The sequence below is a fragment of the Corvus hawaiiensis genome, chromosome 8, assembly GCF_020740725.1.
Source record: "Corvus hawaiiensis isolate bCorHaw1 chromosome 8, bCorHaw1.pri.cur, whole genome shotgun sequence".
Taxonomy (NCBI): Eukaryota; Metazoa; Chordata; class Aves; order Passeriformes; family Corvidae; genus Corvus; species Corvus hawaiiensis.
This window is the reverse complement of record NC_063220.1, coordinates 14199944-14224051: the sequence shown is the minus strand read 5'-3', so window position 1 is coordinate 14224051 and position 24108 is coordinate 14199944. Positions and strand designations below refer to the sequence as shown.

Genomic DNA, 24108 nt, shown 5'->3' with positions numbered 1-24108 from the left:
TTCAAAGCACAGTCTCCTGAGCAGATCTTTCAGTAGCAACAGCAGGTTTTGCAGCCCTTTCCTTCTACTCCATCACTCATTCCTACTCCCACACTGCATCAGCTACACTGGTAAAAGTTCATGAGACTGCAGAAAGGATAAGTGGTTTTGCACACACACCCCTCACTTCTTTTTTGTTTTTAAGCAGTAACTTGTACAAGTTCACCTTGCATGAGAATGGCTGCTCAGGGTTAAGACAAAGATTTCACTAGCCCAAATCCCAATTCCAATAAGCGCAAAAGTGTAAGTGGCAACACAAGGGGTTGCCTTAAACAACGCCATCTCAAAAAGCATGGCCAGCAAATCCCAGAATACATCTTTTCAGAAGTAGAAGCATAGCTGCTGTTAAAGAACAGAGCATACAATTTGTTAGATGTGTAACTGCACTGGACTCTTTTCAAGTGAAAAACATGAGAGATACATGCTACAGCAAAGATGCTGGAAAATCAAGGCCTGTTAGAACAGAAAGGAGATAAGAGTCAACAACACTCCATGCTCTGTAGGTTTTGGCACAGCATGCTGCAGAGAACAGGTGAGGCACACAGGAGCAGGAGACTCATGCTCCTGCAGGAGAGACCACCACACGGATCACAGAGCTCGTGTGGAAGGCAATGGGACCTACTGCTGAATGAGCAGACAGAGGTTTTCTGGGAGTGGTTCTTATTCCAGTACTCTCATGAATGCAGAGCTGGCCTGACACAGCCCTGTCGTGCTCCTTGGTCAGCCATCAGGAGCTGCTGGCTGATGAATCTCAGATTAACTCAGCAAAAGTGCCAACTGCCCTTAGCTCTACCTGCTTTTTTTCCCTAGTGACTCCTGTTCGGAAGCAAGCCCTGTAACAACTTTAAACATTGTCTTAACACAAAATCCCTAAACCAGTAGTCATGCTGAATATGCATCCTGATTGGCTGATCACGTAGAAAGCCCAGTCCAAACCTATGTATCCCTCTGTAGAGACTGTTTTCACTGAAAATGGAAGATACTGCACTAGACCAAGAATGCTTCGAAGTCTGGTGTAATGAGGGGTTGAGGCTCAGAAGGTTCCCATGGCTAGAAACCCACTGCCCCTGCGGTTTGGGAGAACACGGACCCCAGGCAAGCTGTTTCAGCACCGGCCCATCTCCCCAACTGGCATCATAAACCTAAGGTGTAAGGCACCCTAGCAGAGACTGTTGTCATTTTGTTAAAGCCCAAATACACAGATTACCCAAAGAGATAAAGAAAATCCCTTCCTTTAGGCCAACATTCAAAAGTGTGTTGACTCCAGTTCAAAAGGAGAATTTAGACTACCTCAATGTCATAGGAACCAGAGCAAGGAAATACCTATGAGACTGACTACTAGGGGATATGAAGACAGATTCCGCTGGTTTCATCCCTGAAAACTTTTTGCTAACAGTAACTAGTACTGACCCAAATGTCCCCATTACAGCATCAGTTTCTCTGTAACTTCCTGTTAATTTTATGAAAAACAAACATATTGGATAAAGATCTTTATCAAGATTTCTGCAACTTGAGGCACATTCACTAGCAAGGCGGCATCAAGAGTAGAATGAGGCTTGCCTGACTCAAGTGCATTAAAGGAGGGTGATAAAAATTAAACAGCAGTAAAATGCACATGCATGCAAAATGTATGACTGCAAAATGTATCGTGCAAAAATTGTTAATTAAGAGAAGCAGAGTAAGAAAACACAAAATTCCACAATTCATTTATCCCAAGTCACTAGAACACAGATTACTGCAAACTGAAGGTTACTGTAACAGGGAAGTTCATTCTGCAGCATATCTTCAATGTTTTGAAGCTATGATTACTGATCACCTGGCACTTTAATCCATGATAAATCCACCTCTCCACTGAAAGAGCTGATCCCACTCATCCTCCCCACCCCCCCAGATGCTCACTCATCTTGCATTTGCACAGTAACATGACAAGATGGTTCAGGGATCAGTTTCCTGATCCAACCCAGCACGCATTTACACAAAGTGAGGGCAGTGGCACAAAGGGGGTGGTAAGATCACCCTTTTCCTGCAGCATTTTAGATCTGTGTGAGAGTCAAAACTGCTGTGCAACCATGAACTGTGTTTTTATAAGGAAATTCACTTTTACTGCTATGCACCCCTTGGACATGCATTCTATTTACCTGTGGTGGAACCAAAATCTTTCCTGAATAATCTTATATATTGGCCAGCATTAAACAACTATAGGCTCCCATACTGCTCATTTAGGTTAAAAGACATACAATTGTGATTTCTCAGAAATTACTGTAAGAGTTACTGCCCAAACCTGTACCCACTCTAAATGTAATACAAAGTTGCAGTTTGACAAGGTCTGTAATGTGGACTTGCAGTTTCTTCAAAATCAGGGTGAAATGCTTTATTACAGTTGCTCTAGCATAACCTCCTCTATTTCAAAAAGGAAAAAAAGTCTACTCAATGTTTCCTATAGCATCTTCTACCCACACTAAACATCACTTTTAGGGTATATAAACTATAATCAACACATTTCAATGTTTTTCACCAAAACAGTGCTATTGCAAAGAGAATAATTTCATGCCTTTTCAGAAATCTGGCCCTCTAGAAACTTGCTTAATGTGATGCAATACAGTTTAAAAAAATAGCGTAATGTTTAACTTAATTCTGGACAAAGAATAACTTATGGCTCAAAAGCCAACAGTAATTTTATTAGATATTCTTGAGAACCATTTTCTGTTAATTTCCTTAAAAAAAAGGTTCAGAGAACCTAGCTAGGCACATCTCTAAGCTGTCCTAACCTTTAACTCTTTAACTGAAAACAGTATGTTTTTAGAATAGCTTTTTCATGGTGACTTCTATTTGACTTTTTAAGCTTAAAACAACAACATCAAACCCAAAACCAAACAAAAAAACCCCAAACCACAAACAAACAAAAAAACAAAAAAAACCCCACCAGAACCTGCCTGCCTTCTCCCACCAGTGCCTCCCCAAACACTGTCCCCTCAAGTTTTACATTAGAACATTAATAGGCAAAGGCTTCAAAAGAATACACTTTTCTCATTGATGGGAAGATCAGGTAGTTAGTTACCTGAAACTGGCTTTTTTTTTTTCTAACGTGGGAAACATTTTGCCCATTCCCCAAAAATGCTTTAAGATGTATTTGGAAGAGTTCAGTCTTTATACTGCTATTAAAGCTCATCATTTCCTTTTCTAAATGCATTCTTTGTGAAGTTTGACCCTCATTTATGCCACATCTGGATTTTCAAGAGACCTAGTTTTGAAGAGATATTCATTTTCCTTCACAGCTTCCAAGAAGAAGAACTCTTGGGATATTTCAAGGCTATGATGTCCTGTTAGTTAATTTTCATTTCTACCTCCCCTCAAAAGGAACTAACAGGGAGGAGCCACCTGGGTTAAAGAATGCCTTACCAAGGAGTTTGAAAGCCCACAGCCAAGTATTTTACATGTCATTTTGAAAACAACTGTAAGCTTATGACCTTCTGTGAGGTCATCTGAAACAAGATGATCAATTTCCTAAGACCACCTGACTCATGCTGCTTTAGACCCCAGCCCCACATGAGTGTGGACTGACAGCAGAGGGTGAGGCAGTTATTGCACTAACAGCCAAAGCACATTTGCACGCTGGCTGCCATGCTGACAGAAAGCAGGAATTAGTCCTCAGGAGAGCCTCACTTGACACACATAACCACAAGGTGCTCCAGCAGGCACTGGTGTCCTTTCACAGCCATTGAGAACAGATGGCTCCTACCTCAGAGGCAAGGACACCCCTCACAGGGATTCCTCCACACACCCACATCCATGGCTCTTGTTCTGGCCCACTCACAGCTAAGGTCCCACAGTCTCTGCTCAGACTAACCTGTGACTCCTCATTACAGTCAAGGCTTATTAAACCTTGACTTCATGACCCAGCTTAAAACCAGATCAAATACAGCTACACGGGCAAAACTATGGGGCAGTAATTTAACATTCTTAACCCTTCAAGTCTGCTAGTACAAAGCAACACCGAAATTAGCTCTGTGTGCTGCTAACCAGCAGAACCATGAAGACCCCCCTAGGCAGCACCATGGCATGCTGAGAGCAAAGATCCATCTGCCTGAAAGGTGAGATCAGAGGATTGCGTATCTCCTTCTCCTAACTGAATATGAAAGAACTATTCTACTTCCCTTACAGCAGTGGAAAGCCCTCCAACTTTCAGACAATAGAAAGACAGACAAGAAGGAACGTCAAGAAGGATATAGGGTTGTGATGCTGAAATGCCCACAAACATGATAAGCAGAAGGTGCCGATTTCCTGGGAAAAAGTGTTTTTGCATAGACTTTTTTTTAAGTAGGTTTAGTAGTTTTAATCCTAAAAATAACTGCTTACTTTCTAAAGTTTGTGAGGTGTCATCACAAGCGCATTTAGCTGCTAAAGTTCATCACCATGCCAGTAAGTATAGACCAAAGCAGCTGTGATCGACTTCTCAATACATGCCTTCCTCTCAAGCATCTCCCATTATATACCAAGCTGCGTAAGGCATTTCCTATCCTAGGGCCAGGAGCAGTCCTTGGCCTACAAGGAGTTGAGAAAATAAAGCCCTATCTGCTGTTCTTATTTGGAACACAGAATTCACTTCAAACTACAAGCAGCAGAAAGATACAAATTCAACATTAGTCACAGGCAAACAGATGATTTAGGAACAAGAACCAATCTGTCACAGGCAAGGAGAGCAGCCTCCATGGCAAAGTCAACTACAGTTCTGCAACATCTTTAACTTATGAAGTCAAATTTTAATCTAATTTTAAACTGAGTAACTTGTTGAGCAGAGTAACCTCTGAACTCTACTCAATTTACTGTTAGTATGCTCAAACTGTGACCTCAGCTATGGTTCTAGCAAAAAAGAGTCAGGAGGACAGTGGCCAGGATGGAGACTATTTGGGTTTTGATACCCAGAACAGCAGTGCACCAAGGGATTACCAAACAGCTTAGCATCCATCCCATACTTCAAATGCCTTCTAGCCACTAAAATAAATAAATCCATGCCCTCTTGCGACCTGAAAGGTGGTTTACCTGTTGTTTCAGGGCATCTGCCAATGTACCACACGGAGACTACGTCAGTTTATGCTCAAGCCTGCATATTTAAAGTTCCTTTCACAACCATGTAAGGTAGGAATGCAATGAAATCTTTAGATCTAACACAAACTAGCAGGAGTTTGGCCTTCATAGCAAGGTTCTTGGAAGGGAAAATACAGAAGCTCTACATACAGGGAGTGCAGTTCTGTAAACAGACCTACTTAACAGCACTCTAACATTTTTTCAGAAGTCAGCCTTCAAGATGAAGTTTTCCAGGCTTACTATCCTCCATGATATCCCTTTTTAGATAAAATACACTTTTAAATAGCAAAGTATGAGAAGAGGAAGGAAAGTTAAAAATCAATCCTAATCTAATGGATCACTAAATATCAGCTCATACTCCTTAGCACCTACAGCCACTTTGGAAAGGAAAAATAGCCCTCATTTACAAATCATTTAGAGCAGTAATTTTCAAACTGTGGAATCCTGAAAAGCATAAAAACCCCACACAATTTAAACTATTGGCAATAGTCTTGTTTTTCCACAGTTGCTTCTTGCCAACTTCAGGTTGAAAAACACTGATTTAAGAGAGCTCTGGCAAAACACATTTCTTCTCTCAATGGTGTAGGCTTGTTCAAGAAATAAATGCAGCATCTGCATGGCCTATCTCAACTGAGCACTAAAGCCATTCATTCCCAAATGACTGCACATGTCTCAAGGAAAACTGCAGAGGGAAGACCAAGGCACTAGATTTTGTAAAGAGTTTAAAAAAATACTCCTGTGAGATAAAAGAACAAGGTTCTCATAGCATCTTACCATACAGTTCCAGATGATTACATTTTTCTTATTTTGTATGAATGCACAGGATTGACAAGGATGAGAGGAAAGTATAAAAAAACCAAGAGAAATGTGTGGGCAGTAGTTAGGCATTTAACCAGAAATACCAAATTTATACTTGATACAATTTTGTTATATATCCAGTTATACTTGATACGATTTTGCCCACCAAGTATAAGTTTGAATAAGCTAAACATTCATGAGAAATATTTCAGGGAAAAAAACTACCGTTCCCCCCTCCAAGAGACTTTGACACTTCATTTTGACAAAAACTCAGAGCACTTGTCTTACACAACACATTCTGAAGTATGGATATTCACCTAAACCACCACATAACTAATATTTCACATTTAGTTTTTCCCCTCACACATCCTCATCCTTTTCTCAATCTTGTAATATTTTGAAAGATAGTAAAGTACAACATGTATATAAAGAATAACCACTAAGGTCACTGAAACTTTCCATTTCCAGTTGAATAAGAGCACAACTTTTCCAAAGGACATTTAAAACCAGCAAGGGACACTCCTCTTATTTAGCAAAGAGGACAATTAGATGAAGAAATGATCACTGACATAAAAGTGCAGTAGGTTTTTTTTTTAAAGTTTTTTCACTGCTCGTTTGGAAGTTAACACTGTCAGATGGCTTTTTTCTTCATAAGATAAAAGTAAGACCCTTGAGAGAAACCCCAGAGGAGACATTCTGGTATCACAGAAACTTAAGTTTCACTAATGACTTTAAAACAGGAGAGAAAGCTAGGGATAAGGTAGCAATGCTCCTCCTATTCTGAAGGATGTAAATGGAATCACTGCTTTAAGAAGATTGCTTTTAAGTTTGTTTAGATCAGAAAAGGAAATTACCTCCACGCTTTCCTATTCTCTTGCTTTTGCAGAGCAAAATGGAAGTTAAGCATCCACTCCTGCAAAAATTTTCTTTAGGCAAAGGATACAACAGCATGTTTTCAGAAATGCATCTAAAGACCACGATAAAGCACCACCTAGAAAGCAGCTCTCATCATTTTTGCCACAATGACAAATCTTAACCCAGGAGATGACCAAACTTGAGACAAAGGTCTGCTGTAACACTAGCTTATCTTCAACTTGTTCACAATGAGAACAAAATAACTGCCAAAGAAGGCAAGAAGTAAGCCAGGTTGCTGTTTAAACCAAAGCAAATCCATTTTCTGCATTCCAATATATAAAAACATTTCTCCAGGAGCCCAAGACTACAGGACACAAGGCACAGGCTGTGAGGACTCTTCTGATCACAAGACTCCCCATCTGAAGTGCACAAGCACGTTACTCCATTACTCTGACTAATCTGTGACAAAAAATTTCAAAACTGACCTGCATGTTAAGTCTGCACAGTAAGTATAGGCTGACCACCAAAGAGCTCTGTGCATCTGAACTGCTGTGGAAAGTTTAACAGCTGCAGGACTAGCCTGTCTCTGCAAAACTGCAGGCTGAACTCAAAAGTTTATTACACAGGTAACAGCAAGCTGCCTCCTGTCACATAAACACAGCAGCAAAAGGAGCCAAACAGTGCATTGCTACAGACTCATTACAGACACCATGACATGTACAGGAGCACAGAGTAAGGAGCCTCAGGACTAAGAACTGACCTTGAAGTTTTAAGAGTGGGGAATTACAGGCTGTGGGGTGAAGCTTTCACATCCTTTTGTTAGGGCAACTAACAAAAAAACAAATAAAGAAATGAAGAACTCTTGACTCTTGACTACCTGTTCCTCTTCCTATTTTGGCAGTTACTCTATTTTCGAAACGACCACCACCCCTGCAGCAGCAGAGGGCAAAGGACATCCAATGGACTCATCTCCCCAGTTACACACTGAAACACCTGTACTATAAGTGTATGCATAAAACATTCAAAGACAACCAGAAAAGTTTTCATTAGTAAACTCAGCTCAAGAGTTAAGACTGGTGGCCTCTGATGTCTTTCCACACTGCTGGATTCAGCTTCTGAAAGCTTCCTTTGTTAATGAATACTAGGCTCTTGTCCAGTCCTCTTTTCTCCCCCTCTACTCCCTCCCATAAAATATCGTGGTCCTCAGGGCATAAGGAACATCCTTTGTCTTCCGGCAAGTCTTCCCTGTGCAGCCACTTTGCCACCCCTCCTAGAAAATGTAAGAGGAGTACCATCTTTCCTCTTCTCTGTAAGAAGAGTGGAAAAAACAGATGGAGACATCATCTAATAGCAATTTTACTGCAGAGGAAGTGGTGTCCTGCAGAAATGTTGCAAAACCATAACCTCCACTTCATCTTTCATGTGTCAGCAGTACTGATGCGTAACTCAAATCTCCTGCTTAGCTTTTTGAGAGTTCAGTTTTTTGTCAACTCACCATAAAGAGCACGCGGTACTACACACAACATACAAGGTAAAAGGTAATTGACTTAAAGATACCCAGAGAAATAACAGTGAGGCATTCTTCAAGAGTAAAAGAAAGAAGTTGAAGCTCTCATTTCCCAAAATGGCCACATAGATTTGTCAGAGAGAAATGAGAAACCCCAGAGGCCTGCAGAGATACTGGGGAGAGGTGGTACAAAGCTGCAACTTATTAATAGAGGAACTGGTTGGGAAAGCAAAGCCCACAGTTCATTATCAGGGAGGGAGCATGAAGCTGGAGATTGCTTCAATCTTCCTGCTTCTGTAATGAACATGAAGCACACAAAAATTAACACCTACTCAGTGAAAGATGTATTTTTGCATGTGTTACAATACCAGTTGAATAGTCTCAACTCCTCATTCTCTGCCACTTCTTCCTCTGCACATGTTGTAGCAAAAAAAAAAATTTTAAAAAAATAGTTTTCCAGTCAGGTCTAGTCAGGGAACTGTTTCACCAAGCTGCCACACATAGCTGCGCTAGAACAGAGGGGACTATTTAAGCCAGTTTAGACAGCACTACTGTCAAACATAACCATAGTCTGTAACATGGTAACAAGAAACAAGATACAAACTAGAAGACTTTGTGCCTTTGGAATAGGCTATTCTACCCACTTCCCTTCCCCCCAGAGATATGATCCCATCAAGTGTTTCGGATGAGCTCTCCTGATCATCTCATTCCCAGCTAGGATGACTCAGGTTACTATGCATCACCAGAAGATTAGCTGGTTTTGCAGACTTCTGTCAGTTTAGTAAAAATAAGCACTAACAACCCCTCTTAGCCAGAGGCAGACCCCAAACTGGCTCAGCCTATCCCATCCCATCCAACCCTGCCCTCAGACAATCCCAAAAGCTGTGTATTTCTCAGAGATATAAATATCCATCCCAGTAACCTTTGAGAACCAAAGCCTCATCCTCTTAAGACTGAAAACATATACACATAGAAGGATGAGCAGAGGATTGGAAGTCTGTAAAATACTGCAGCAGTGTTTGCTCTGTCCCAACCTGTAAGACTACAGGGCTAATTTTCTTTAACCCTATTAAAGGCCTGTCTTTCCTCAAACCTTGCCTCAACTGACTTCTAGGAAATATTCTTCTCGTGGTTTTACAATAGCAATGGAAGAACACAAGTTCTCAGACAAAAACAAACAGCAAACCAAAACCAAACAAACCCCAAAACCCCCATAAAGACACATGACAATACTTGCCTGGATGTACGATAGCCTAAGATGGCAGAATGTTGAGTCATGAAAGTACCACGCAATAATGATTTAGACAACTGAGCATGGAAATTGGGATTTTTTATCTCCCATTTTCAATTAAAGTGCAGTTATTGGACTTCTGTACATAACAGTATTTGGCCTACCATCAACATAGGGCACAAACTATGAAGAAATGGCTTAAAATTTTGGAGCAGTCCTTCAGGTACTCTTTTAAAATGGTGCTGTACCATGAAACTGTAAATCTGTAATATATACATCCCAACAAAAATGCTAAAAAGATTTTATCTAGGTGTATTTTTACTATTTTCTACATGCTTGGAATGGATTACTGTAATTAATTTTGGAAGTTCCATTAGAGCGGATGAATTCTGAATGTCATTATTTCTCCATTAAAAAGTTCAAACACCTATACTTTCTGTAGGACAAACATATCCCAAGAAGGAAACCTCCCACCTTGCAATGACTGTTTTTACCTCACACAAATTAAAATACATTTTTGTTGAAATGTGAAACAAACCAAATGATTAGGCCTAGTCTGAATTTTCATGTCACAGACATCAGAAGTAGACCTCAAGATGGTATAATTTAAAGTGATTATCAAGACTTTTTTTGAATATGCTTTTCATTGGTTGACATCGTCCCTGAAAGGAGAGAAGTTATTCTTCATTTGCAAGCAGGGAAACAAGGGCAAATCCACAGTGATCTGTAGTGAATTCAAAGAGGTATTTGGAACAGATTCATCCCCCACAGTTCAACTTCTACTGTTCTTCAGACACATACCATCCTTCCATGCACATTTAAAGTAAAGCTAAATATCAAACTGTAAACTTTACTCCTTACAACTAAGGATTTTTATTTTTAATGACAGTTGCCTCAGATTTTTTTCCTGGCGTAACTTTGTCATAAAAGGCTAATTCTCCTTCCCTCTATTCATATCGCCAACAAGCAGAAAGGTTGGAGCATAGAACAGATCTTCTTGAACAAGCCTTCAGCTACTGTACTGTAAAACTGCTGTACAATGGATTTATATTAATAAAAAAAGCCACAAGCTGCAGCTACGTTGCACGCAGGTTGAGATAAGGCAAACAGTACCACTCACACATTTGCTGGGGACAAGGCTGGGGGTGTATCTAAAACAAATACCAGTATAGAACAGCCCTACACTTAAACTTTAACTTGCTTTTTATTCTTATTTTTCATCAACATCACAGCTATAAATAAGCTTTCTCATTTTGGAACAAAGAAATACAATCTGACCTTTGAACTAGAACTATGTTAAACACTTGGAGACTCAAGCCTACTTCCAAAACAAGATAACACAGCTAACTGTTTAGAAGCAGCAGCTAATTCATATCACACACAGGCTGGAGCTATACAGGAGCCATAATCAAGATAAGAAAAGTAATAAAGATTTCAGAATTATTCAACTGCAATACACCTTCTCTTGATTATTATTAGCTTCTAATACTTCCTGATATATCATATTTCTTTCTCAGAATCCACACTTTAATCCTAAATATCCAAGGTCACAGAAGACCACCACTATACAATGAACTAAACAGAAAAAGATCAGGTACTTAGGTTGCAGTATTTCATCAGCAACAATAACTTTAAAAAAAAAAAAAAAGGCAATTACTTCAGCATATTTTGACAGCATAAGAGTAAAATCAACAGCTAAGCAGCATTTCAATGAAATACTGGCAGAGCTCAAGATGATTGGAAATCTTATAAGAATGTTACAGATTTTCCCTTGAAATCCTCATCTTGCTCCCAAAACTAGGATCACTGCTGAAGAGTAGTGAACCATTCCCTCCCTGCCCCCACACCCCCAATACAGACCATAATTCAGTCAGGGAGTCTCCAAGAGTACAGCTAATATTTAACAAAGGGCCAAGCATCACCAGCTAGAAGAAATGCATGCAATCACCTCACACTACTACTCCAGTGACCACACAGCATTGCGATGCTATTACTGCCTGTATAAAAGGTGTCAGGAGGGTTTCAGGGATCTGTGGGTTATTTCCTTCCTCAAACTCCCCATTCCTTAGCAGATCCAACCTCATCAACCATTTCAAACTCAGCAAGTATCTGAACAGAAGATGATTAGAGGCTGGGAGAGAGAAAAAAAAAATTAAAATCACCACATGCCTTTGTCTCTAGGTATCTGCTTTTGACCACTGAAAAAGATGTTAACACTCAAGACTGGTACAGAGAAAACAAATGTCAGCATCAGATAGTTATCATCTGACACACTGTGCCTCTATAAAGCCCTACCAGGGCATCAAGATCCAGGTGCCAGTCCCACCTACCCCTGCACTGTGGTTCCACAGTCCCATTAGAACTCACTGCTAAGAAAGCTTAAACACCCCTTCTCCACACTTCCTTCCATATCCAGGCAATGACATGCTGCTCCCGTAATTTCATCACTGATCAACAGAACTGCTCACAGACCTAAGCTCCACCAGCCTCACCACCTCCCCTCCTCACAAAAAGGGGATGAAATGCATGACAGTGAAGGGAGGTTTCAGATAGATCAGTTCCCTGAGCTATCTCCCACAAAAAGCCACACTGGGACAACCAAAGATGCAACTCTGCGACAGTTCAAGCTGATCTGTATCTCTGCGGCTGTGTTCTCACTCTTTTCCTTTCCACCAGCTTTGCATTCTCACATTTCCTTGTGCGAGTGCTGGTATTTGCTTGACCTGACAGCCAGCCAGTTCAGGGAACTATACCAGCAGAAAATTATTCTACTCCCTCCAAAAGATGTTTTCCGCTAGGACAGCTCCCCTGAATCGGCTCCTTTTGGACAGGTGGTCCGTCAGACCCTCTGTGTTTTTGCTCCCTTAAGAGCACAAGCTTAGTTTGACAAATTGCCATGAACCCACAGTCCAAAGGAGCAGCTGACTGCAGAACCAAGAAACAAGAGAGGAAAGTGAATTACTTAAGCCATTTTTATTGCCAAATGCACTAGTTCAAACCACAGGTATATTTTTTCTGAATGCCACATGGTGTGGTATTAGAATGACTTTTCAGGGAAAGATGTTAACACAGAAAATCCCACATGCCTCATTTACTTTCGGAACTAAATATGAATGAATATTTCTGAAGTAACATGAAAGATTTTCCCATACTGATACATAAATAGTGGAAAGCAGAGTGTTTATTACAGGAAAAAAATTCTCACAGATTTCTACAAACGGCCAAGGTGAACAGAACATTACGTAATTTAACAGTCCACTTCTAAATCTCGAGGAATATTGTCAAAATTCACTTAAAAAGGTGACAAGTATATTTAGAGCAAGGGGTTAAGATTCACAACATAACTTCAGCTGGAGATCCTGGGCTAGTGCAATAAACCTTTTATAATGTTATAAAAATATGAAAACAAAAAAGGTAACAATTAACACATTTACATGACCCAACAATTTACGCAAGATTCATACGAGGAACGGGGCAGATCCTGAAACCTCATAAAGCTGATCAATTTGAAGCTGAAACTATTTACGACATAGTGCCATCAAGATAAAAGTCACAGAGCACTGTTACACTTTGGACTTTATTTTTCTTAAATGGTTTTGTACTTTACCTCCCAAAAACCCCAGACAATTCTGTGCTTAACAGTGTTCACAGTATCTTTTGCTAAACACACACAGAGGGACTTTCAGAGAGGGAAATCTTCTGGAGGAAGAAAACGTATTAAATTTAGGTATGAGGAAGAGTATGGAGGGCACAAGGGGAGAAAGCAACTTCACGAGAAGCTGGCAATTTAAATGGCTTTAGGGAAATGGAACAGGGTGTGTATTAATGGGGGTGGAGGTGGGGTGTTTGGTTTAAGTTTTAGCACTTCGGGTTGCTAAGAACTTCAATAACGTAGTGTTTTCTTTGAGTGTGTAGATGACATAAACTTCTCTAGCTACCCAGAATTTTCCCAAAGAGCAGCACAATGAATAGAGACAATTCCTGCATTTCACCCCAACAAAAGATCTTCAACAGCAGCTTTGAAACTCTTTTTTGGTTTTTTCCTTCTTTCTTTCTTTCCCTCCAAATTTACTCCTCACAGCTATCTAGTTAAACTCCAAGCAGTAGGACAGCTCCACTGGAGGATTCAAGGACCCAATGCTAGAGCAGCAGGGACTGAGAGGAAGACAAGATGACATGCTGCAAATAGGGAGTTTAAAAAGACTAGAACAGCTGAACCCCAGCAGCTTGATGAAAGAGGAATCGAGAGAAGGAGATAGAAGTAAAATAAATCTGGTTCAAGGAGAGGTGGAATAGAATGTAACAGAGATAGAATCAAAGTAAAATCCCGCAAACTGAATCTAAAAATAGCAATTATTCGTTGGAAAGAAAACCCAACACTTTTATGTAGTGTGAGTTTCTCAGTAACATATTGTCCTTCAATTGCTTTATGCATAAAATAAATTAATTGCTTGAATTAATCTGAAGTTAACAAGCATCTAGAGCACACTTTTATATTGCAGAAAATTAAACATTTAGATGAAGTCAAAAACATACACAGCAGCAGTTACACATCCTGGTGTAACCAAAAATGGTGTTTCAAATCCCTGATAATGAACTGGGATGCTGACCTAACTGACAATAAGAGGTTTAACTGCACACAAGGAACTAAAGTGAATCTGTGACTGTTACTACAGATTACCTATGCTGAGCAGTCACTGGCAGATTATGGCCATATTTGCATATTTAAAAATAAAACGAGGATTTGTGCTCAAATAGAAACAGAAGGCCAAACAAGATGAAACATACCAATGCTCTAGGCAGGGATTTTTAAGATTACTTTGCAAGTTCACAGTCTACTGTTCTCAAACCTTTTTTCTTTGGAGACACACACTGAATTACTGGCCTAGAGCTGACGTTTATGTGAATGTTGGGACGCATAGAAAAGATCTCAATTTCCTACTAGGGAAAGAGAAAAGGGCAAAATCTGTATGTTTGAATGGAAAAAGTTACTCGAGATGAAAGGGACTTCTTTTTCAAAACCCCAAACATTCGACTGCATGGAGCCTACCCAACAAGAAACGCGCAAAGGAGAGGAGGAGGGGAAAAAAAAAAAAAAAGGAGGTGGGGGGGAGAACAGAAAAGCAATCACACATCCTTTTAACCCTGCGGCCCCGCTCCGGATTCACGGCGTCAATCCGGCACCGCGATCCACAACTTTCCGCCTCCCCCGCCGCTCCTCCCGCCGGCTCCGCGGCCTCGCTCCCTCCCGCCTCGCCGGGCCGGCCCGGGGGCAGGCGGGCCGGCCCGGGCTCGCCCCTGGGCAGTGACAGGCGGGGCCGCTCCCCGCCGCCGGGCGCGGCCCCGGCGTAAACAAGTTTGAAGGGGCCGCGGCCGGGCCGGGCCGTGCCGAGCGGGGAGGAGCGGGCGCGGCGCTGACAGGGGCCGCACAAAAGGGCAGGGCAGGACCCCCCTCCCGGCTCCCCCCCTCCGGCGCAGGGCGGGGCCCGGCCCGGCGCGGCGCCTCACGGCGGCCGGCGGGGAGGGGGAGCGGAGCGGGGCGGGCCCGCAGGCCGCGGCGCCGCTCGCCTCACGGCCCCCGCTCTGGCGGAGCCTCCCGCCGCCGCGGGGCCCGGCCCGGCCTCCCCGCCGCGCCGCCGTCCCTCACCTACACAGTGAATGAGCTTGTGTCGCCACGAATCGAGCTGGTGGCGGACGCCGCGCCTCTGGATGGAGCACTGCTGCCGCCCGCACGGGCTCGCCATCTTCTGGGCGGGGGCGGGGCGGGGGCGGTGGCGGCCGGCGGGGCGGGGGGCAGGGAGGGAGGGCCGCGCGCGCCGCGCTCTGACACGCCCACTCGCGCCCGGCGCCCGCCCCGCCCCGCGCATGCGCTACCAGCCCGCCAGCGGCTCGCACGTGCGGCGCCGCTGCACCGGTCCGCTAGGGGGCGCTGTGGAATTCCGGAGCCAGTCGTGAGGGAGGGGAAACGCCCTGGGCGGTCGTCGTGTTCTGAGAGGTCATTGTGTCCTGAGGGGACGTTCCACCGCTGGAGGGGTCACTGTGTCTTGAGGGGACACCCCACTCCTGAGGGGTCACTGTGCCCAGAGCTGTAATCCCTCCTTGAGGGGACATTCCAACCCTGAAGGGGCCACATAGTTTTCCATCAGGAAGAGATGAAACCTCATCTGCTCCACGGTGTAGTTTTGAAACCCCCAGGCCTGTTGGCCATGATGCAAAGGGAAGGGACGTGCCTGCAGTGGCTGGGAGATCCCGCATTGACAGCTCCGTGACTCAGCCACCGCCTGTGCTGCAGCCTTGCACCACAAGCAGAAGGCCCTCACTCCAGGTGAGCTCAGATGCTGTAAGGGCACTGGTGATGCAGTAACACCAGTTCTGACAGCAAGCAGGGAATGCACTGACAGTCTACAGAAGGCATGGCACTGCCTGGTGCTTGTGCAGGAGGACAGGAACATTGGCACCAGCTTCTTTCAAGCTCAGGGGATGAGACTGGAAAGTGAAATCTCTTACTCCAAACCTTGCCATGAGGCCAGAGATTAAGGTCTGTGAGCCTTTATTTCCCCAACCTAACCACCAGAGCCATCACCCTCACCTTGCCCAGCCACACATGATTAGGGAGTTAGAAAAGCGTAGAGCTCAAAGTTGGCTGTGCATAGCTGGCTGGTCAAATGCAGCTGCATTAGGATGTCCCCGATAAGGTATTTCCTGTGGAGAAAGAACTGTTTGAGCTGGCTGTTTGGATGTTGTTGCAGCTGCAGTAAGCCACCTGTCCTGTTCAAAGGGAATTCCAAGAGTCTCTTAGTGCAGGTAGGTAGGAGAGCAATGAACCTGTCCTACAAAAGGAGATCAGTACAGCTCAGTTTGGCTAGCCCAGCAAAAGGAACGCAAACCCAAAGTGTGCTTGCTCTGCCAATCTACCAGGGAAGCTGCAGTGGGGAAAAGGTGGACAGAGCTATCTGAAGGCCAATGGTAGCATAAGGACACATTATTGATTGGCTCTTAATTCTCTCGTAAAGGAAGTCAGAGGATGATTTCTCACTGTAGGAGGTGGAACTTCCCATAGCAGACAGCAACTAGAGCAGCAAGAGGCAAAAGCCCATTTCAAGATGCAGCTTCCGTGCAAGGCAGCAAAGTGTAGCTTGTTTTCATGAGCAGAGCAGACAGGTTTAGGGAATCCCAGTCCTGGTTTGAATGCCATTAGCAGTGAAAAAAAGGAAAGCATGACCTATGGAGAATTTCTATGCCACAAATAGTGGGAAAGCTCTTTGGGCACCCTTGCTCAGGAATGGCCTCCTTAGCTGCATCTCATTCCAGTTGCTGGTGATATCCTGGTCTTTGTTCCACTCCTTTTTTAATGTGATGAGCCATTGGGGTCTGCATGTCTTCATATCCAGAAGTGGGGAGTCTTCCTTCGACTCAAAGCCCAGACGTGTCTCACTAGAGCCTGAGTTCATAAGTCTGTTAGGCACTGTACTAATCACAGAAGTATGTATTCCCTGAAAGGCAGATAATCTAAACAAAGGGATTGCAACATGAATGCTTTAAACTCCAGCAGGTAACTTCTGTCTGCAGTCTGCACAGCAGCCAGAGCAGTGGGTGAACTCCCAGCACTAATTGTTAGAGAGTTCCAGTTTGGGGTTTTTTGCAATCCTCTGTTCTTAGACTGATGTTTAGACAGCAAACTCTTTGAGACAGCCACATGGTTCTACCCTGTGCTGGTGTTGAACCTACCATAAAGTTTCTGATTCCTGACTGGGACCCATATAAAAATTCATTCATTTTCCATAACATGTTGCCCTCCACAGGGCTAATTACAGACTGTTAGCATGATAAATACCAACAGTTTGGATTTCTTACCCACCACCAAAACAGGGAGGAAGAGGATGAGGAAAGCATGAACCAGAAGATCCAGTACATAAAGCAGGAGAAACTGTTTGAGAGCTAGAGAAATGCAACAGTCCTGTAATCTAAAAAATGGTTTAATACCACAGGCCTCCTGTGGGGAAGAGCAAACAAAGGGCCAAGGTCCACTTTATAAAAGAGCAGCAGCATCTGGAATCACAAGCTAAAACTTTTGTTTTCAGCGAGATGGAGAAAAAGGGTATAAAGAATGGTGGGACTGGCCTGAAGAGTCTCATCGAGAGTGACAACTAAGTGAGCAATCATGAAACTACTGAGGCAATGGGCAGATCTGACTTGATCCTAGAATTAGACTGGACCAAGTTTGATAAACCAGAGCTTGCACCATGCTGCCACCAACGCCGTCAGGGAGGTTTGTTCAAACCAAAGTGAATCCACCATTTTCCTGGCCAGGACCATCAGCATGCCCCAGCAGCCACTCCTGTACTTGCTCCTGCAAACATCTCAGCACAAGCTCTCTAGCTGGGACACAGCTTTGGCACTCCCCCATTTCCCACGAGCCATGAGACTTGCTGCAGTTGGAGCACTGTTTTCCCCGTTTCACAGTGGCTCCCCTTTGATGTTAATTGTATGCAGGCAGAGCTTAGTGGAGAGTGTAGCTGTTCTCTGGTCCATCTGCTGGTTACTACTGAGCCGCCCAGACCAGTGGAGAAAATGCTTTGATGTTAATGAGCTGCAGACAATTTCACTTAACACCGAGCAGGGCCTGGCATCTCGGAGGTAAGACTTTCAAGGCAGATCCTACAGCAAGTCTCTCCAACATCCGTTTTGCCATAAGAACAGAAAATACTCAGAAAGATGTTTGAGCAGAAACCTGTCTTCTCACACAGTCTCGCACCACACCCAGTATTATTACAGCTGCAGAAATGCCAGAGGCAGGGAAGTAGTGAGAGTTAAAAATGGCCCTATATAATCACATGACTTTTATGGGACTCAGCAGAAGCATGATTTACCCTCTTGCCCATTAATTGCCTGATTCTGTGGTCCTGCAGAAGGAATACACAGGAATGGGAGAAGGGGATAGACTGTAAATTGCTGATTTGCCACAGACTGGTTCCTGTGTGGCTGGTGTTCAAGGCAGCCCCGTTCTGAACATGGCACCTCCTCCATCAGCACAGCAGATGTCTGAATGAAATGGGCCAACTGCAGTAAAGTGAGACTTGCACAAGCAGCCTTGGACTATCCTCTTTCTTAACTGGGCTATTTCAGCAAAACCTTTTCTGTGCATCTGCTCCAGGCAGCAGCACCCTGCCAAGTGCTCGCAAACCTACAGGTCAGTGATGGATCTCTCAGAGACAGGGTACAAAAGAATCCGTGGATGTATTGTAGCTTCCTTTGCTTCAGTCAGCCCTTGTTGTGGGCGCCAGACCAAGAAGTTAGGATTTCTCCCTAGGGTAACACCTCATGTACTGGAGAGGGCCCAGATTAGGCAGAGCTCCTGCTGTGGAGAGATAGCGTGGGAAGCACAGAAAGGTGAGAAAGATACCTGTCCAGTGGAAATGAGAGGTACCACAGTCTCAGGAAGGAAGCACCAAAGCACAAGTATGAACAAAGAGAAGTGAGAACAAGGCACAAATTCAATTTTGTAACCCTCTTCCCATCATAAGCAAAGTATATTTATCGTATCACACCAACTCAGCTTCTATCCAGACTCTGTGAGCTTTTGAATGAAGAGTGACCCAATCCTCTGAGAAGCCCCAGCCAAGCAGAAGTGAACACAGACTACGTCCCATCAAGTAGAGCAACAAATGAGACCTCACTGAAAGTTAAGGAGGAACATACCTTCTTCTGAGGAATGTGGCATAATTCCAATATATTGCCTTTGTTAAATGATTTATGGCAATGAGAGAGAGAGAGGTGCTAACTCTTTAGTTTTCTCGCCAGGATTGGATTATTCCCTGTGGCAAACTGGATTCACAGTTCAAGTAATGCAAGCCAAGTCCAAATGTTTGTGTCATGCCCATTGCAAGGAGGAGCTCACACAAATGTATGTGAGCCTACACTGAAATAAAACCTAACAAGGCAGAAAGTGACATCATGGAGGAGGCCATGACTGATCACAGGCAAAGGAGAGTGTCCAGCAAAAGGAACACTGCACTTTGGAAAGTCTACCCAAGTCAGCGGGAGGACAACATTTAACAACATATTCAGTATTTGCTGAGCACCAAAAGTCACTCCATCCAAGCAAAATTTGTGGGCCATGTTTTGACACAATGAGCACAACTGTACATCCTGCAAGAGATGAGACTGGCAGACAAGAGGCCATTGACAATGGCATGGAGTGACACATACAATCATCCACAGATAGCAGTTAGGGCAACACTGTGATTTATACTGCTGGGCAGGAGCCTGAGAAGCACTATGGAGTGTGTGCAGGATGGATGAAGAGGGATGCAATTTGATCCCTTTTTCAAAGGGATTCACTGTCACATGCAATAGCAGCTTCACTAGAGATGGACAGACTATCAGCCTGAGAGCAGAGAGATATTCATTACGTTTAGGATGGATTTCAGTGCACGAGAGACAATGTATTGTCAGAAATTGTAATATTAATATAAATAGAAAGCAATAGATTTGTAAGGTGAATGGGAGTAATCTGGGGTTTACAGCAGGGAGTTTATCCCCATTAAAGGAACAGGAAAGCTGGACGGTTGAATAAATGGACTAAAAAAGATCACCTTTGTAATAAAAGGAAGGGTGATGCAGCAAGGTGAACACTAGGTCAACTTCTAACTGTTTCTAGGGGACAAGGAAACATTCACCTGAAACCAGGGTAGAGCTGTGACAGCCAAGTTGTCTGCAACGTTTGACTTAAGAGTGCAGCATGACTTGAGACAGTTTTCATGCTCTGCATGCATTGCTCCAGTGCCACTGTCCCTGGCACACACGAAGCGTGAGACATCCATGTGAAGCAGCACCATTGGTCATATATGTGCATGATGGATGAGCCATTTTGCTGCCAAAGGAACAGATAACTGCTGGGTGATGCTTTTCCCTCACTTAAGGGAACAGGATCAGCTATTTTTTGTCTGTGCCACTACTGACTGTCAGGAAATTCATAGGAACTTAATCAACTTTGGTTTGATTCTATGAAATTTTTAAGAATGGTGGCAAATTGCAGTATAGTTCCAAAGCTCTTAGCAGAGTGATTAGCAGACTATGGCATTTTTGTGTGTGTCAGCTCATTAAGGAGCTTGGCCAAAACTATAAATGCTGTAGAAACAGGAAACAACAAAACATTAATTCAACTAAGCATGCAGGTAACTCAGAGGGAGGCTTGGTGCATCCTAAGAGACAAGCAAGTAGAACAAGCAGTTGCACCTTACAAGCTTTCCACACCAGCAACCTGAGAGGCGCAGTGTCCCCAAAATGAAGGGTGCAAAAAGTTTGAAAATTTTAAGTTGCTCGTCATAAAACCTCTATACATATACACTACAAGAATGAAGGCAGCACTCAAAATGGCTTCAGATGTTCATGTCCTGCACCCACAGCCGCACTCAAAAGTCTGCTCAATGTTAAACGTGTTTGTGGTCACCGTGAAGGCATGAGGGAGGTGCTGGAGGCTCAGTGACAAGTGACTAATCAAGAACTTTAAAGCCTTTCAGATATGAAACTACTGACTTACTTGATGCAATGTGCTATGTTGTGCTTAAGCTGGCTCTCATAATCAAGAAGTGAAAAGTGGAAAATGCACTGCAGTTTCTGAATGGAGATTGAGGAAATATGATCACCATACCCATCACCCTGGGAAGAACAGTATGGGTATAAAAAAGCTGAATGTCTTCATACATAGTAGGTTGATCTTTACAAGCAATGACCATAAAGTGCTTCTTGCATTACAGAAGAGGTGGGGGACTGCATGCAGATAGAAAATATCTCTGCCCTTCTCCTAGGTGATAGAAGTTTTCTTTCAAGTAACAAATGTATATTCAACAAACTGAAGAAACAGCTGGTGAAAGAAGACATTTTCATGGAGCAAAGCCCAGAGCTAGACATCAAACACGTGAATTTTATTTTAAAAAAGCAACAACAACAAAAGAAACAAAACAAAGAAAACCACCCAAGCCAATGTAAGGTCTTGTCTCATTTCAGGAGGAAAATGATTGCCAGAGTAGCAACTCAAGATGTGAAGCCACAGAAAATTATTCAGGCCAGTAGCAGAGTATTTGTCCAGATTCCAGAAAGAAAATAAAAGAAAGAGGAAAAGGGGGGGGGAAAGGAGGGGGGAAAAAAGCACACCTGGGATATTGTTTAAACTACTAGAGAGCAATTATGCGTTGACATGTGCCTAAGTGATACTGAGCATACACTATTGACCACCTGATTAGGATAGTGGAATGAAAAGCAACTGGAGGACTTTAAGAGGTTGTCAGGGGAGAAAACTTAAAGATAATGGGAGACATTAATTACGCCCATACGGACTGGGTAGACACCATGTCAAAGAATGATGCGAAGACTGCATTTTTAGCCCTCATAAATGGATATTTCTTAGAATGACCACTCAGAGGAGCCAAGTAGAGAATGAACTCTTGATTTAGTCACAAGCAGTACATAGGAGGGAGTTTGAAATGTAATAATGAAGAGTCACCTTGTCTTTAGGAACACAATGTGCTCAAATCCAATATTATGGCAGGAGAGGAAAAAGCAACAGAAAAGTACACTGCAGTGCAATGTAATTTAAAAGGGAAATGGGGATATTCTCCTTCCAAAGGGAATAAGTGTAGAAGTCAGCAGAGTAATTAAAGAGGATTTTAAAGAAGCTGATGAAAGGACAAATGCTTGCAATGACATTGAGACCCTTCATTTAAAGCTTTTAATATGGCATCACTCGAAGTATCCTAACAACAACCTAAAATAATAAATAATCCCAAGTCTGGCACAGTTAATCAGTAGAAAAAAGATGACATTTAGAAGGGAAAAAAGAGAAAAGAAACTTCAAAAAGAATAAGCATGGCCAAAGAAGAAATACAGAAAATCCCAAATTCTGCCAAGTTAAATAAAAAAATAATGAAACCCCACAACCCAACACATTTAAGGCAGCCAAATTAATTTTCAAAGAACAGCTTTCTAAAAACATGAAGATTACTAATAAAGACATGCTTTACACAGTAGGGGGAAGCCTACAGGGACTCAGGGGCCCAACAGCGAGCTTTAAGGGAAGAACAGTGCAGAAAAATGACCTTGACTAGAGGCTACTATCACCAAACTCAGTTGTGCACATCCAAACATTTTTTAGCTGTGGTTTAAAAGCAATGGGTATATATAAAATTTTTACTGAAGTTTGGGTCCAGCCTTGTAACTGCCTCACTCCAACACGTGTCTTTAAGCATGCTGAGAGAAATATTGCTGAAATAATAAGGTGGTGGCTGAGGGTCCCAGACCAGGTTTCAGTCCCTGTTAACTTACACACATTTCATTAATAGATAGCTCTGAGGTGAATAGTCAAATGGGAAGCACTGAGGTCTGAGGAATTAGCCACTAGTCAAAGCACCAGGAGAGAGAGAAAACAAAGACAAAACTGAGCCCAGCTTGTGGATCTGGGAGGGGTTACTGGTTCACCAACCTTGCTATCACATGGAGATGTTTAGAGATGTTGATAGAGATGGGGATTAAGAGAACAGCTGTCCATAGCAGTAAATGGTGTTGGCTGTTGTCCCCTCTTTCCCTGGTTGCTACTGGCACTCCAGAGATCCTGTCCTGCTCTGACCTATTCCTTTTATCTGGGCCATTAATAGCATTGCCTTCTCTGAAGTCTGCCTCCACCAGCATCCGGAGAAGTCTGATTTATTCATTTTCCTCCAGTGCCAGCTACAATTCATGAGCAGATACATCCTGCAGGTCTCTTCACTCACGTGAGACTGTAAGTAGAACTCATTCTTGTCCACTGGTGAAAATGGATCACAGTGAGGTCTAACTGTCCCTTAGCCAGCCTTCAAAGCCAAATTTAGCCTGAAGTAGTTCCTCATTCCTTATACCAGGTGTTTCCCCAAACATTATGATCATCTCTTATTCACTTAATGTGCATTTTTATAACAATTTAAGTGCTTTGCTTACATGCTAAGTGCAATCTCAGGTCTTGGAAGTTCTGATACGCAGACATTGCCCAGTTTCCACATCTTCATTACACCACACCATCAATGTTCTTTGTGCACTTCACAAGTCCTTTGATGGTCGTGCTCCAGGCTATTTGAATGATTCTATCAAGCATGTATGCTCTGGATTGCATGGCTAGAGCTGGTAAAGTCCTGTTTCCTGAGCTTATGCAGCATTGCTCTAGTTAATAAGTGGGATTCAGGAATCATTTTACCCCCAGGTACTTGAAGGAGAGAGCTTTACTTAGGGACAAGCTCCAACTGTCTCTTGGTAACTGAGAAAGTGTATTTTCTGCTACTTCTCTACATATTTCCTGCCTCTAAAAATATGCTATTTGAAGATGCAGTTTCTAATACTCACCAGTTCACCTGGGAACAGAGCTTGTATGCTATATTGATACCATACACGATTTCACAACCTTGTAACTCACCCATCGACTAAGCTTTCCAGTAACACTCAATTTACCTTGTTTAGCATTTTCACATGGACTGGTGGGTCTCCCTTGGATTAAGCTGAGAGGTGTTAAATCCATTTGTCCTACCAGCATTATCTCCTAAGGTTCTGTCGTCACCTAACCAGAATC

General features: G+C 43.0%; 1 protein-coding gene across 4 annotated transcripts in view; it reads right to left on the bottom strand.

Moving 5' to 3' along the window:
• The window catches only part of LCOR (ligand dependent nuclear receptor corepressor), an 84736-nt gene extending 69463 nt beyond the window's left edge, over positions 1-15273 (bottom strand). For 3 of the 4 annotated variants that reach the window (XR_007205142.1, XM_048311360.1, XM_048311364.1), the window contains exon 1: positions 15163-15273. Coding sequence is in view for 2 of the 4 variants with exons in the window: in XM_048311360.1 (XP_048167317.1) it covers positions 15163-15259 (97 nt within the window). In the remaining 2 variants the exon portion in view is untranslated. The remainder of the gene's footprint in view (positions 1-15162) is intronic. The other variant, XM_048311361.1, reaches the window with a different exon arrangement.
• Between the last annotated feature and the right edge of the window lie 8835 nt (positions 15274-24108).